The following is a 13,077-nucleotide window of genomic DNA, read 5'->3' as shown; positions in this document are numbered from 1 at the left end:
AGAACATGAAGTGACGTGTGCTCTTCTTTGATGAAAAAAAAAGATGAAAGTGAACAACTCGCAAGAAACTCGGACAAGGGGAACTGTTGTCTTAAAAAAAACCCGCACCGAAATCAACGTTAACTGGCAGGTAGGTAGTAATGGTGGCGGTTGTGCTGATTTATCAAACTTGATACTGTACCCGTTTTACTGAATAATAAAAGGGAACAAAATGTGGACACAGTATCAAAATAGACGCACATCTTCCGCGTTTTTCGGCCGCCCTTTTTTTCCCCTTAGAAAAGGGGTTAAATGAAAAGATCTGTGTAGAATAACTCGGGCGAAACACAAAGTATTTGTGAACAATCAAACTCAGCCGCGCTTTTACGATCTACCAGACATACAAAGGAGAGTCGGGTGAATATTTTTAGAGGGATCCAGACGATACCAATTACAGCCACAAAAAAAAATTGATAATAAATCAGAAATTGCGGGAGGAAAAAAAAAACGTTCACGATTGGAAAAAAAAATTTCCAATCAATCTTCTTCTAATGGTGAGGGGAAATCAACATCGTAGCACAGTAGGCTCGAAGTGTCAAAATAGAGACTTGCGTACGTGTTAGCATGATCATCATTTGAGAATTACAAACACATAGGGCCTTCTTTTTTCTTTGTTTTCTAAAGGTACACGAAACGACGGCGAAATTGCGTGGAAGGGTGGCATGGAGCAGCAAAAAGAAGGATTTCCGCGCCACGAGATACTTGCTTGCCAAGTCCATTTTGTTTGTTTTCCATTTCAGCTAGTCAAGAGAATTATTTTTCACGCTTTTTCAGATTTTTTTTTTTTCGTTTTTAAACTTTTTTTTTGTTGGACTTTTATTTTTTGTTGTCTTGTCTTTATAGGTAGGTGCGAATCATCTTCCGTTCTGTTTCCTCCTTTTGACGTCCTTTTTTTTCTTGCTTTCCTTTTTATGAAGAGTTCTGATCATCGGGTCGAGACTTCAAAACTTCTTCTCTTGGGCGTGCTCCGCCAAAGATGCTTGCAGTCTGGCTTGTGGGTGCAAGTGCGGCCGGAGGTGCCCCGACTGAGCGCGGAAGCAAATTCAACCTGGGACGAGCGGCAGCTTCCTCTGCAAAAACAACCAAATGAATAAATAAAATCAAGACCAAAATGGTTGCTTAACTTACCAGCGTTGGGCTCACGGAATTCTTCTGCCGGAGGCTTACGATCCGAGTCTCTTCTGGGTCGGCTACCAAAATTGGAGTAACCACGATCGCCACCACCACGATCACCGCCACGATCGCCGCCACCACGTCGATCGCCATAGCTATCTCCATCACCTCGGCTTCCTCCTCCACCACGGCGATCTCCATAGCCTCCAGCATCGCTTCTGCGATCATTGTAGCCTCCTCCGCCGCCGCCACCATAGGATCCTCGATCACTTCCTCTGTCGGAATCCCCATAGCGACCTCCTCGATCACCTCCACGATCGCCTCCACCGTAAGAGTTTCCTCTTCGATCGTTATAGCCTCCTCCTCCACCTCCACGATCGCCATATCCACCACCACCACGATCAGATCGCCCTCGGCCTCCATCGCCAAAGCTGCCACCGCCACCTCCTCCATCAATAAATACAAACATTAACTTGTGCTTTAATAGAATTTTTAAAATGAATTATCAACTTACCATCGAAACCACCACGTCCTCCGCCACCTCTTGGACCTCCTCGGCCTCCACCTCGGCCCCAGTCCCCTCCACCTCCACCTCGATCACCACCTCCTCCTCTGTTGTCATTCTTACGACCCTCGGCGATGTCGACACGAAGTGTTTTACCCTCACAAAGAACACCATCCAAGTCTAATGCATGAATCAAGTCCTTTTGGGAATCAAATTCAACGTAACAGAAACCTTTGAAACGATCAGTCTCCCTGTCACGAACCATCCTCACATTCTTCACCTGAGAATGAAAATTGAATTAACATGGTAATTACACAAGTCATTGGTAAAATTTTACTTACTGTGAGATTTTCAAACATATTTTCTAAATCTCCCTGTACTGTTCCATCAGGTAAATTTCCAACGTAAGCTGTGTATGGGGGCTCCTCAGGGAGGGGCTTGCCTGAGTTACCACTGCGATAACCCTGCCCTCCACTTCTGTTTCCTCGGTTTCCTTGATCACGGAAACCCGAAGACCTAGAATGAAAAAGAATGGTGAGAAAAGTTGGTAACTAACACATGCTCGAAATTGAAAATAGTCGTCGCCGCCATTCACACACAATCTGCCATGCTATACGTATGAGGAGGAGGGGGATGCCGGTAATTGTAACAAGTAATCCAGCGAGGTAATGGGGATAAAACGTTTTAAATTGATGCACTACATCCATAGGAACAATAATTGCAGATAATAGAAAGGGTATGAATCCTGGTTTAACAGGAATTTGAAATTTGTATTCACCTTCCAGAGAAATCATCTTCAAAACGACCTGCCATGTTCGAGACGGCTTTTAACTGAGAACAACAGCGTCGTTGTCTCGTCGATAGATGGCTCTCGTTCACTTCTAGCGTAAAATTTTGGAATTAAAATCTTATAAAAAGAAAATTGAATGAATGAAACTTGTTGACAAACTTTGATATTATAGAATAACTATTTTTTGCGAAAAAATGGCTTTTTTAATCAATAGAAATCAAAGTAACCTTCGAAACTTTGAGCGACGTAAATGTGACGTCACCCAAATGCTAATTAGTATCTTTGAAGCTGGCAATCTAGCAGACGACATAAACGACACACGAGGCCAACACCACGCGTGCTCGAAATCGAACCTCTTAAAAATGAAGAAAAAGACAGTGAAAACTGAAGCTCCCGCTGAAACAGAAACACCATCAAATGGAAGTGAAAGTAAAGAGGTATGTTTTGTAGTAATCGTGCGAGAATTTAAAATAAGGCAGTACAACCATTATTAACATAAATGTCGACTCAGGTAAAGGCGCGAGAACTCGAAGGCGAGTCAGAGGATGAGACAGTTGTTTCCGATAAGGCTCCCAATCCTGTTGTGAAAGCCTCTAAGCCAGCCAGCAATACCAAATCATCAAAAGGATTGAACCAGCAGTTTTTGGATCTGTTTTGGAATTTAGCTGACAAAGATGCGAGCGCCAGGTTGTCTGCTTCGCTGGAAATTATTAAACAAATTGAGAGTCCACTTTGCTCAGTATGTTGTGGTTAAAGTCTTCTATCTTCTAAGCTACTCAACTATGTATATTTGTTTTTTTTATTACAGGAGTCCCAGTTAGAATACTCGATTGGCAGATTGGTTCAAGGATTGGCTTCCAGCAGAGAATGTGCCAGACATGGATACTATATAACATTGGTTGGGATTTTAAAATCAGTAAATGCTACCCGATTAACCAATAAAACTGTGCACGATGCCATTAAAGATAGACTTGAGGCTGAAGGCAGCAAAAGAGTATGACAAACATTGTGTGTCTTATTCGTTCACATCCTTAACTTTTGTACATTCAACAGGAAAGAATTGACCAACATGTCGGTCAGGTACTAGCCTATGGTGCCTTGGTGAAATCTGGCAGACTGACAGATAAAAAAGAAATGCTTCAAGTAGTTGATCACTTGATTATTGGCTCTAAAGTTAAAAATTACATTCAGCCTGTCGCGTACGGATTTTTGGAAGAATTGTGCCAACAAGTAAATACGATAATTTTTACATTTGACAAATTTTCGTTTCCTACATTTTTTACTAATCGTCTTCCAACAGGTGGATAAAGGAACTTTTAATGAAATTGTGTGGCCTGCTCTGAAAAAAGAACTGTCTCTATCATGGGAGAATCAAACATTTGACACATTGAACTTGTTGTTGGTCGTTCACAACAAATTTCCCAAAGTAGTCGATGAACGCTTTTGGAAGTCAGTTTTCGGCTCTTCTAGCATTAGTGATCCTGAATGTTTTAGTGAATTGACTACATTAATTTTGGTGAGGGACTACTTTTTTTTATTATTTTTATGACATTTCAAGAAAACTAACAATGAAATTTTTTAGACCCATTCGTCGCCCGGTGATCATCCGCTATTTACAAGGTTAGGCAGCAGCTTATCCGAGTCTGGAAAGCTTCTAGATTTTTGGTCTGGTCACTTAGAACCTGCTCTAGAATCTCCAACAAAATTGAAATCGGTTACAGCAATGACGATGTTGATTAGTTTTCTCAAATTCGTAGACGAAGAAATGGTATGTGCTTGAATTCATTTCCATTCCGTCACAAGGTTTTTTATTTCTAAATGTTTTCCAAATAATAGGTGGGTAAAATGCTCCAGAAAAACATGATGTCCGTTATAGTGACCATTCTACAAACCAAGGACGATTCGAGTTTTGAATTAGCTGATAGTACACTCGAATCAATTAAAACGGTCTTGGCCAGGGATACCATTTCTCCTGAAGCCCAGACATCGATTATGGAGAATTTACTTAACAATTCGGGACACGTTGCATTCGACAAAAATACCAGTACGCGCAGACGATTCAAAATCAACGACATTTTTATTCAAAATAACTTTTCCTTTAGATACCCGGTTCATAGCCAACGTAAGTTCTTTTCTAAAGAAAGAAACTATTGTGAGCATGGTGGACATCTACCGAAGTTTCGTCGCCGAAAGTAGCCGAACACAAGACAAAATCACGCTGATCCAGCATTTAACCAAGTATGTTAACAAAATTGTTTCCTTAAATCAAAACAATTCAAAAAAAGTTTTTTAATTGATCAGGCTGATCAGTCATCCTGCTATGCAACGCGAAGTAGATTGGAAAGCCTCGCAACTAGTTTTTCTAGCCCAATGGGCGTATTTCACTCCGACTGCTTCAAAAGTCTTCACTTCGGCAGCCAAAGAAAATTTTCAGCGAGCGCTAGATAATCCCTGCAAGAAATTGGAAGATCTATCAACTTTCTTGTCCAAAGCATTTGAGCAAGTTAACCAACTTGTTCCCGACAGTGACATCTCTGATGAGGTACGTCGTCTGTGTGTGCTTACAGTTGTTGAGGGAAATGTTTGATCGATCCAATTCTTTTGAAATAGGTGAAAGCTTTATGGAACAATTTACAAAAAGACGTTCAAAAGATTCAGAAGAAAAATCGAACGACTAAACAAGCTGACAGCTGGACTGGTCAGTTTTTTTTGGTTATGTACATCAGCATGGGTTTCGAACTGCTCCGCCAACCGGCCCTGGCATCTGAAGTCATTGCCGAGTTGGATACCTGCTACCAAAAAGCCAACGAGAAGGAGACGAAAAAATCGAAGGCGGCCAAGGCCAAAGAGGTTGAGACCGATCCTCATTGGTTGGAGGTGGTGACGGATATTCTCCTGTCGCTGCTGTCGCGCAATCAGCACCTGCTCCGCAGCATCGTCGTGTCCGTTTGGTCCTTATTGGCTGAACACATCACGCCCAACGCGTTGCAGCAAGTCTTGGATGTAAATATTTTCAATTTCTACTTTATGAAGAGCGGATTCTTTAATTGTCTTTCCGTTCCCCGATAGGTTATCGATCCATCCAAAAAGGAAACTCCTCTAGTCGACGCTGATGAGGATGTAGAGAGCGACCTCAGCGACGAGGAAGACGGCCCGGAAGAAGAAGAAGAAGCGGAGCAAAAAGAAGTTGAAGACTCTGAAGCGGAGGAAGATGACGAGGGCGAAGATGAATTTAGCGACGGGATGGACGAGGAGGAAACGATTACGGACAAGCTCCGAATGAAGATCCACGAAGCTCTGGGCGACAGCGCTGCTCTGACGGACACGGAATCTGTTGATATCGACGATCTCTCCGACGGACAGATGGAGAGTTTGGACAAAGCGCTCGGCTCGGCCTTCCAGGAATTCCGCAAAGCCCGTCCCCTACGCAAGAATGTGAACAAATTGCCCAAGGAAGGCACTGCCCTGATGCACTTTCGGCTCCGCTGTCTCGACCTCATGGAGGTCCTTACGGATAAAGAATTGAGCATCGGCTTATCAGCCGCTGCCATGATGCCTCTCCTCTCGTTATTGGAGGTCACCGTCAAGGAGCCGCTCCAGAAACCCCTCATGGACCGGACCAGGATCGTCTTGCGCAAATTGACCAACATTCGACGGTTCGCTGACTCGAAAGATATCGGCATGGAAGACTTGGTCAAATTACTCCAGATCCTCTTCTCCAAACCTTATGCCAGTAAGTTAAAAGACAAGTTCGCCATCTTCACTGTTATTTGACTAAAGTTTAATTCGGTTTTCAGAGAGGACTTTGATGCCGTACATCAGCGAAGATTTGGTCCAGTGTTGTTCGTTCGTTCTCAGGTGCACGTTGCACCTGACTCGTGTCAGCGACTCCGCCGCAGGTCTGACGAACGGCAAGGGTAAAGATGGGCACGTGGAGGTTGACGGAGTGTATCAGCTGTACCGCTCGAACTTGTCGAAATTCTTTTTGAAACGCGATTCTCCCGTCCCGTTTGGCGTCTTCTCCCGCGCTCTGGTCTACCCTTGGCCGGATGCCGGATTCCTAGTGGAATCGTTGATCGAGTACGCCTTCGGTCCGACGATCCTGAAGAATCGCAAGTTGCTGGCCGTTCAATTGTTGACGGCGCTCTTCCGGAACTCGACTGCCCTCTCAGCCATGGGCCAGCCGCTCCTGACAAAGCGGTTGCACAGTCTATTGCAATCCTCTCAGCGGGTAATTACACTTTTCCACACACACACACACAAAGAAGGAGAAAGAGGAAAAAAGATCCAACTTGTCTTGGCTCTTTTGGAGCTGTCGACTTTCATGTTCTTTTTCTCTCCTTCCTCTTCATGGGGGGTTGGGTTGGCTATGTGTGAAAGGGGTGTTTTGGCGATCGATCGATCGGCCTGCGTGTTTTTGCCTCGTGTCTTGTATGTATGGGGGTGGGAGGAGAAGGATTGTAACGATCGATCGATTTGCAGGGTGGCCCCCCCCCCCACCCATCAGAGTTCCCTGTAGTGTGTTTGCATGTTGAAAACGATCTAACATGTTGAATTTGCTTTTGTTCTTTTTCCCCTTTTTCGGTCTAAAGGTCGTGGAGGAAGCTGGTAGCGAATCCACCAAGCCCAAGTACTTGAACGAGCTCTTTATCCTGCTGCGAGTTGTACTGCTTTGTCCGGAAGTTGCCAAGCTGAAGGGCTCCTCGGCCTCCGCCTCTCCTGCCGGTGGTGTTGGTACAGGCGCCCAACTTTGGGAGCCTTTCAAAGCTGCCCTGACGGTCTTTACAGCCAAAGGATTGGGCAAACAAAAGGATTTGAGAAAGAATCACTCGCTGCTGGCCAGACTGATGGGTCTGGCTCTTGACGAAACGATTACGGCTCCCGTTCGGGCCACCGCCGCTGCTGGCGGTCGGTCCACAACAACAAAATCCTCCTCATCGTCGTCATTGAAGGGTGGAAAAGTTGGTACCGCTGCCAAGTCTGCAAGAGTGAATGGATCGAAAGCGGCGGCGGCGGCGGCGGAAGGAGAGTCTGGCGTCATGACGACAACAAAAAAACCGAAATCCAATCGTCCCGGAGACAAAGAAAAGAAAGAGGCCAAGAAGAGACGGATGACAGCCTCGGCAGAAGGATTCACCGATGTCACTTTTGCTCAAGTTGATATGGACATTGACGTGCCGCCAGAAGTGAACGACAACGAGCCGGAACCGCCGCTGGTTGCACAGGAAGTGGTCGGCCACCGGAAGAAACGGAGTAAGGAGACTGGAAAGTCGACGGCTGGAATTCAGAACACAAACGGCAATCAGGTTGAATCGCTGGTAGAAGTCAAGGAGGAGAAATCCAAGAATAAGAAGAAGAAGACGAAGAAAAATGATAAAAGTTTACAAGACGAGGAAACTTCTTCTCCACTCTCTGCCGTTGACGGTAATTTAAAAAGAAAAAATACCTGTTTGACTTTCAAATCAACAACTTCTTTTTTCTCCCTTGCAACTACTAAACTTGATTAATATCGATTGCAGAAGGATCGGCCGGCAAAAAACTGAGAAAGAGGCAGACGACAGTTGAGACGACGGCGGATGATCGACGAGGCGAAACCACCGGAACACCAAGCCCGGCCAAAAAGAAGAAAAAGAGGAAGTCAACGATTGACTGATTGATTTGATGTTTGTTTTCTTTTTTTTTTTCTCGACCACTCCTCTTTGTTTGATGCTCTTTTTTTGGTCTCTACAAAAAAAAAACCCTCCCAACCAACACATTCTTCTTCTTTGGCCCTTATATTCTTCTTGACGGTTGTGTGTAATGGATCGCGACGGGCGGTGAAAGAAGAAATTAAAAAAAAAAAAAAAAAAGAAAAAGAAAAATTTGTCATTCATCGATTTTATTATTATTATTTCAAGAGTCACACGCATATAACAAGCGAAATTTTTATTTTATTTTGTTTTGTTTTGTTTTAATTTTATGTTTTTTTGTGTTTTATTTCAACAGACTGGGCATTGCAATCTTCTGGTCGATCGCCCCCCGTTTGTTGTCGTCGTCGTTCGTCGACGAGTCTCTGGTGAAGTTGCCAACGGCCTGGGAGGTGGTGGCAACGGCATGACAACGGGCGGAGCACCGGGCACGTTGATAAAACCCCCCAGATGTGCCAATTGGCCGAGATGGACGAGCTGAGCGATCGAATGCGGCAGTTGATGGCGCGATGGATCACCGCCCGATTGGTGTCGATGTCCGTCCATGGAGCAACTCTCGATTGCATTGACCACCTGCTGGAACAGATGCACCACCTACACACACAAAACGGGCAAGAACAATTTCACATTTTTTTTACTTTTTTTATTAAAACGAAATTTTCATTTCGACGAACCGAAAAAGGGTAAAAGCTTCGGTTGCCGGGGGCTAGTAAAGGCACCGGAAAATCGCTAAATCTAAACGGCGGATCTCTTTTTCATTCGCTATTTTTAGGAACGGGTGGGCGGGAGTGTTTCTTTCGTTCAACAGCTGTTTCTGTTGAAGTTTTCAGAAGAAGAAGAAGAAGATGAATCTGCTGTACTTTATGTATGGGGGTGGTCGCTCATCAAGTTTCTTATTGCTCCGAGTGGAATCGATCGTTTTACTTTGCGCTAATTAGCGCACACAGAGCCAAGGGAGGGCCTAAACTTAACTCACGTAATTTTCCGTCGCAAATATATATTACCCGAAACTCTCGGTGGCCCATTCCGCCGTGGAGGGAAGATGCCTATAGATAATAACAACGCGCACACAATTCTCGGAATGCGTATAAATACTGATTAGTGAAATTGGAAGGAATTAATTGAATAAGACTTTTCTTCGCCTAGGAGACACGAGCCCGTGGAGGAGGAGCAAATGAACAATAATGGCCACTGCGTCTCTCTACGCTCTAAAAATAAGTTGGAAACTATCATCAAGGGACGACTCTGCTGAGGAGAGGACCGGAAGATAATAACATCATAACAAGCGAGTAAAGGCCCCCCACCCAAATAATTATTAGTCGGAACCCGACGAGAGAGAGAGAGAGAGAAACTGTTGGATATATTTTTAATGAATTCCGTCCGTTTTGTTCTTTTTATAGGGTCTGACTATATAGGAAACACACTCGGCTTGTTATTATTACACGACCCAGGAGTTGACGAGCAGCGCTGCGCTTCTCTCTCGCCATCAATTAATTCACCAAGTTCGATCGACCCAATGAAAAGCGCAACCTTCGTTTTTCTCTTCTCATCTTCGATATAGAAATTAGCCCCGGGTGACGGCCAGAGAGGGAGGAGAAAGAAGACTTGATTGGATCAATAAGGAGCTCTAGTTAGTTAGCTCCTAAATAAGAAAGAAACCAAGTTGACTGACCTGCCAATTGAATTTGGCGCTGCACTCGACGTAGAGGCAACGCCACTGCTTCCGCACGGTGCAGCTCCACTCGCTCGACGTTCCAGTCGTCCCGTTGTAGCCGTTTTTACCGCCGCCGTTGCCGCCGGAATTGCCCAGCCCGTTGCTGTTGTTGTGCGAGCCGTTTGCTCCCGAAGACGGATGATGCTGGTGATGGATGTACTTGTTAGTCCCTCGGCGGCGGCCCTTTCCCATCAACGGACCCCGATTGGACCACGACGACGTTCCAGCCGTCGTCGTCGTTCCACCGACAGACGACGGACCCCTGGCCATGTGGATGAGATCCTGTTTATTGGCCGCCACTACCATGGGCTTCTTGTAAACGTCTTTGCCTCCGTGACTGAGGATCTGATCGCGGATCTGGCGGATGTACTGGAACGTGGGCGCCGGTCTGGAAGAGTCGAAGACGAGGACGTAGGCGGACGCCTGCCGTAATCGACAAAAGGATTGTGGGGGCTTCCTCGGATTTTGCTGCTTGGGTGAAGCGGCGGAGCAGTGCAGGTTCCACTCTTGCAGGGAATCTTCCGGAAATGTTTCGATGGCCGGGAAATCGGAGATGTGAATTTCAATGATGCGGTTATTGGACAGGACCAAACTGGTGGCGTAACGGTGCGGATGGACGGTCGATCCGACAACATCGCTGAACTGGTTGCTCACAAATTGCTTTAACCAAAAAGAAAAGGCAACAAACATTTTTTATTTATATTTTAAAAGATCGAATAACATTTTTTCTGTTGGAAATGATCGGATTTGACCCGTTTTTTTTTTATTGCCCAGGATCGTTGAGTCCTCCGAGCTGTAAATTGTCTCGGTGTGTTCGACGTAGCAAAAGGAGAAGAAACAAAAGGAAATGGATAGATGTCTGTCCGAGATAAATCGGCTGACAGTTTGGTAAATGGAAAGAAAACGGTCGGACGATTCTGGAGAAATAAACGCCCTGCTCAAAGTTCCTGCGCTGAAAAAATCTGTACCGGGAAAAAGAAAAGTCCCCTCTCTCTCTGTGGGGCGTATTTACCAGGGAGACACACTCACGCGGAAGAATATTGACATCACGTCGTCATCGCCCCGTTTCCCCCACCCACCTCCTCAATCAATCGATTGATGGAACGTAGCCAATCAACGCTCAAAGTTATGTAGGTGTCCCGAGATCATCAATCACCCTGGGTGCCCGTGTTATAACCTGCGTGTATTTGCAAGTCAGATTAAGTTTTTTGGGGTGGGTTGGGGCCGACTAATTGAATTAACTCGAATCACTTTTCAATAGGAGCCCCAATTTCAGATGCTGCGGGTGTGGAAATCAGGAGCGGGAGTTTCGATTCATCATCGTTGGAGAAGCAAAAATAAGGGTCTTCCCCCCCCCCACACGTCCTGTCGTCCCCGGTCGGGACCCTTGGAATGAATAACTGCTCCCGAAAAAAGTTGGATGGGTTCATGGCATGGGTCCCACTGGGCCACCGGCGCGCCTACGCAGATAAATATTTTTCACGGTGGCAAATTGATGATGTGCAATTTCATTGAAAAAATTTCCGCTGCGCTATCGATTCATCTTCTTGGGTGCTGGGCGACGAATTTTGGCGCTTTTGAAAATCCCCCTCCCCATCTGATCCTGCACATATTTGCACGATAGCCTCGGCAACTGTGTCAATAGCCAAGTCGGGGATGATGTGATGGGTGGGGACTTACTCGGATGATTGAAGTCTTACCGACGCTCTTGGCGCCGATAAAAGCGATGGTCAATCTCTTGGTAGTTGAGCCGACATTCTCGCCACCGGCGTCACCTCCTCCGGCCATTGACAGGAATTTCTTTTTTCCTATTTTCTTTCCTGTTTTTTTAAAGAAAAAGAAGAAAATTTCATTTCATTTTATTTTATTTTATTTTATTCTATTTTCACAGGCGGTGATAAATATCGTTGGGCCTCCCAGGATCCTGATCGAATTTGAAAAAAACGACGGATGGAGACTTCCGCTTTTCACATCCGCTCCTATTTGTGTGTTACTTCTGCTGTATATATTTGGGTAAGGAAAGAAAGTTACTTTTTTTTTAATATCATGTCTGGTCTTCAATCATCCGTATTCTCTCCAGAGAGATCTTTGGTTGTTTACACATTCGAAATCCTCCCATCCGCTTTGCTCGAGGGGGGTAGAAAATAAAACGATCCTCGAAATAGTCGCCCGATTGATCCAGCTCCCCCCTCTTTCCCCTTTTGGCGACAATTTCGCGCCATTAAAACTTAGTGGGTGGCATTAATAACAATGACAATCCCACGCTATTTGTCATCTGGTAGAGGACTCTTGCAACGTGATCCTGTTATCAATCCCCCCATGTCAAATCCTTGCCGAGTCTATTATGTTTTCTCTCTATAGTTATCGATCCGCCATTGGTTTCTATGGCACGACTTATTGGAAGAAGTGCAATTCCGTGTCTCCCTCCCCCCCCCCCCTTTTTTTTATTTTGGCCCGTCAATGTTACGATGTTATTATATACGTGTTTATGTATATATTTAGATACCACGCCTACTACCCAAATCCTATCGTGTTCGATGGGATCTACACGGATGACGGCCCATCTCTACCCGCATTTTTTCTCCCATAAAGTGGCCAACCGGATCGAGAAAAGATATATATCGTGCGGGATTTGTGTTGATGCAAGGAAGAAATGGCCGACATCTTCTCCTAGCCGGACAACAAAAAGGAGCTGCTGCTGCCGCGGTGTTAATAAAAAGGAAAAAAAAAAAAAACGGGCAGATTCTATTGTGTATGCCGAGCGAAAAGTCCTAGTCATCGGAAACTCTCCCAAGATACACATCTATACACATTCTATTAGATCCCTGGTGGATCATCATATTGGCCCGTCGTCGTCGTCGCCCGTCTCCTAGACGCTACACAGACTGTGGTGGTACATTAGCGCCGACCTTATTTCTGATCTAATATTATTATGATGTCCTTACCTTTTTTCCTATCCAGGATCGAACGCAATCAAAAACTCAACCGGACAAAATCCTGCGGGGACACACAAACAAAACCAAATCGTCAATGGAAGGAGGTGACGAAAAAAAAAAATGAGGTGGGCGGAGCGGACTGTACGTCTACGTGCGACTCGTTGGGAGGCTGAGCCGGAACTGAGCCAAAGTAGTCGCCGAGGCTCCTTATAGTATACATACATACATCCATCGTCTTTGGAAAAACGTCTATAAGAAGAAGACCTACAGCGAGAACTGTACACCTACCTACT

General features: G+C 45.2%; 3 protein-coding genes and 2 long non-coding RNA genes across 8 annotated transcripts; 3 read left to right on the top strand and 2 right to left on the bottom strand.

The window, feature by feature from the left end:
• Positions 1-315: 315 nt before the first annotated feature.
• LOC124207337 (eukaryotic translation initiation factor 4H-like) lies at positions 316-2,573 on the bottom strand. 4 transcript variants are annotated; one of them, XM_046604737.1, is made up of 5 exons: positions 2,436-2,573; positions 1,999-2,173; positions 1,667-1,937; positions 1,168-1,605; positions 316-1,109 (listed from the first exon to the last, which is right to left on the bottom strand). In XM_046604737.1, exons 1-5 carry the CDS (start codon positions 2,468-2,470, stop codon positions 949-951), a joined length of 1,080 nt encoding a protein of 359 aa, XP_046460693.1. In that variant the 5' UTR covers positions 2,471-2,573; the 3' UTR covers positions 316-948. The 4 variants fall into 4 exon arrangements, with proteins under 4 accessions (XP_046460693.1, XP_046460694.1, XP_046460695.1 ...); XM_046604738.1 differs by having other exon boundaries at positions 1,168-1,602; XM_046604739.1 differs by having other exon boundaries at positions 1,168-1,599.
• A 152-nt stretch (positions 2,574-2,725) lies between these two features.
• On the top strand, positions 2,726-8,318 carry LOC124207328 (myb-binding protein 1A-like). The gene is made up of 14 exons (XM_046604724.1): positions 2,726-2,884; positions 2,959-3,186; positions 3,256-3,441; positions 3,501-3,677; positions 3,748-3,963; positions 4,030-4,215; positions 4,284-4,491; positions 4,550-4,685; positions 4,749-4,989; positions 5,058-5,450; positions 5,517-6,180; positions 6,245-6,678; positions 7,040-7,871; positions 7,967-8,318. Exons 1-14 carry the CDS (start codon positions 2,810-2,812, stop codon positions 8,098-8,100), a joined length of 4,110 nt encoding a protein of 1,369 aa, XP_046460680.1. The 5' UTR covers positions 2,726-2,809; the 3' UTR covers positions 8,101-8,318.
• On the bottom strand, positions 8,315-12,915 carry LOC124207335. Its single transcript, XM_046604736.1, has 4 exons — positions 12,794-12,915; positions 11,529-11,668; positions 9,807-10,508; positions 8,315-8,728 (listed from the first exon to the last, which is right to left on the bottom strand). Exons 2-4 carry the CDS (start codon positions 11,634-11,636, stop codon positions 8,426-8,428), a joined length of 1,113 nt encoding a protein of 370 aa, XP_046460692.1. The 5' UTR covers positions 11,637-11,668; positions 12,794-12,915; the 3' UTR covers positions 8,315-8,425.
• Positions 8,756-9,808, top strand: LOC124207343. The gene is made up of 3 exons (XR_006879897.1): positions 8,756-9,110; positions 9,281-9,423; positions 9,535-9,808. It is a non-coding gene; the product is annotated as an uncharacterized LOC124207343 (long non-coding RNA).
• On the top strand, positions 10,624-11,674 carry LOC124207344. The gene is made up of 2 exons (XR_006879898.1): positions 10,624-11,041; positions 11,110-11,674. It is a non-coding gene; the product is annotated as an uncharacterized LOC124207344 (long non-coding RNA).
• Positions 12,916-13,077: the final 162 nt, after the last annotated feature.

The sequence above is a fragment of the Daphnia pulex genome, chromosome 11 (genome assembly GCF_021134715.1).
Source record: "Daphnia pulex isolate KAP4 chromosome 11, ASM2113471v1".
Taxonomy (NCBI): domain Eukaryota; kingdom Metazoa; phylum Arthropoda; class Branchiopoda; order Diplostraca; family Daphniidae; genus Daphnia; species Daphnia pulex.
The sequence above is the reverse complement of the archived record's forward strand: the minus strand, read 5'-3'. Positions and strand labels throughout refer to the sequence as shown.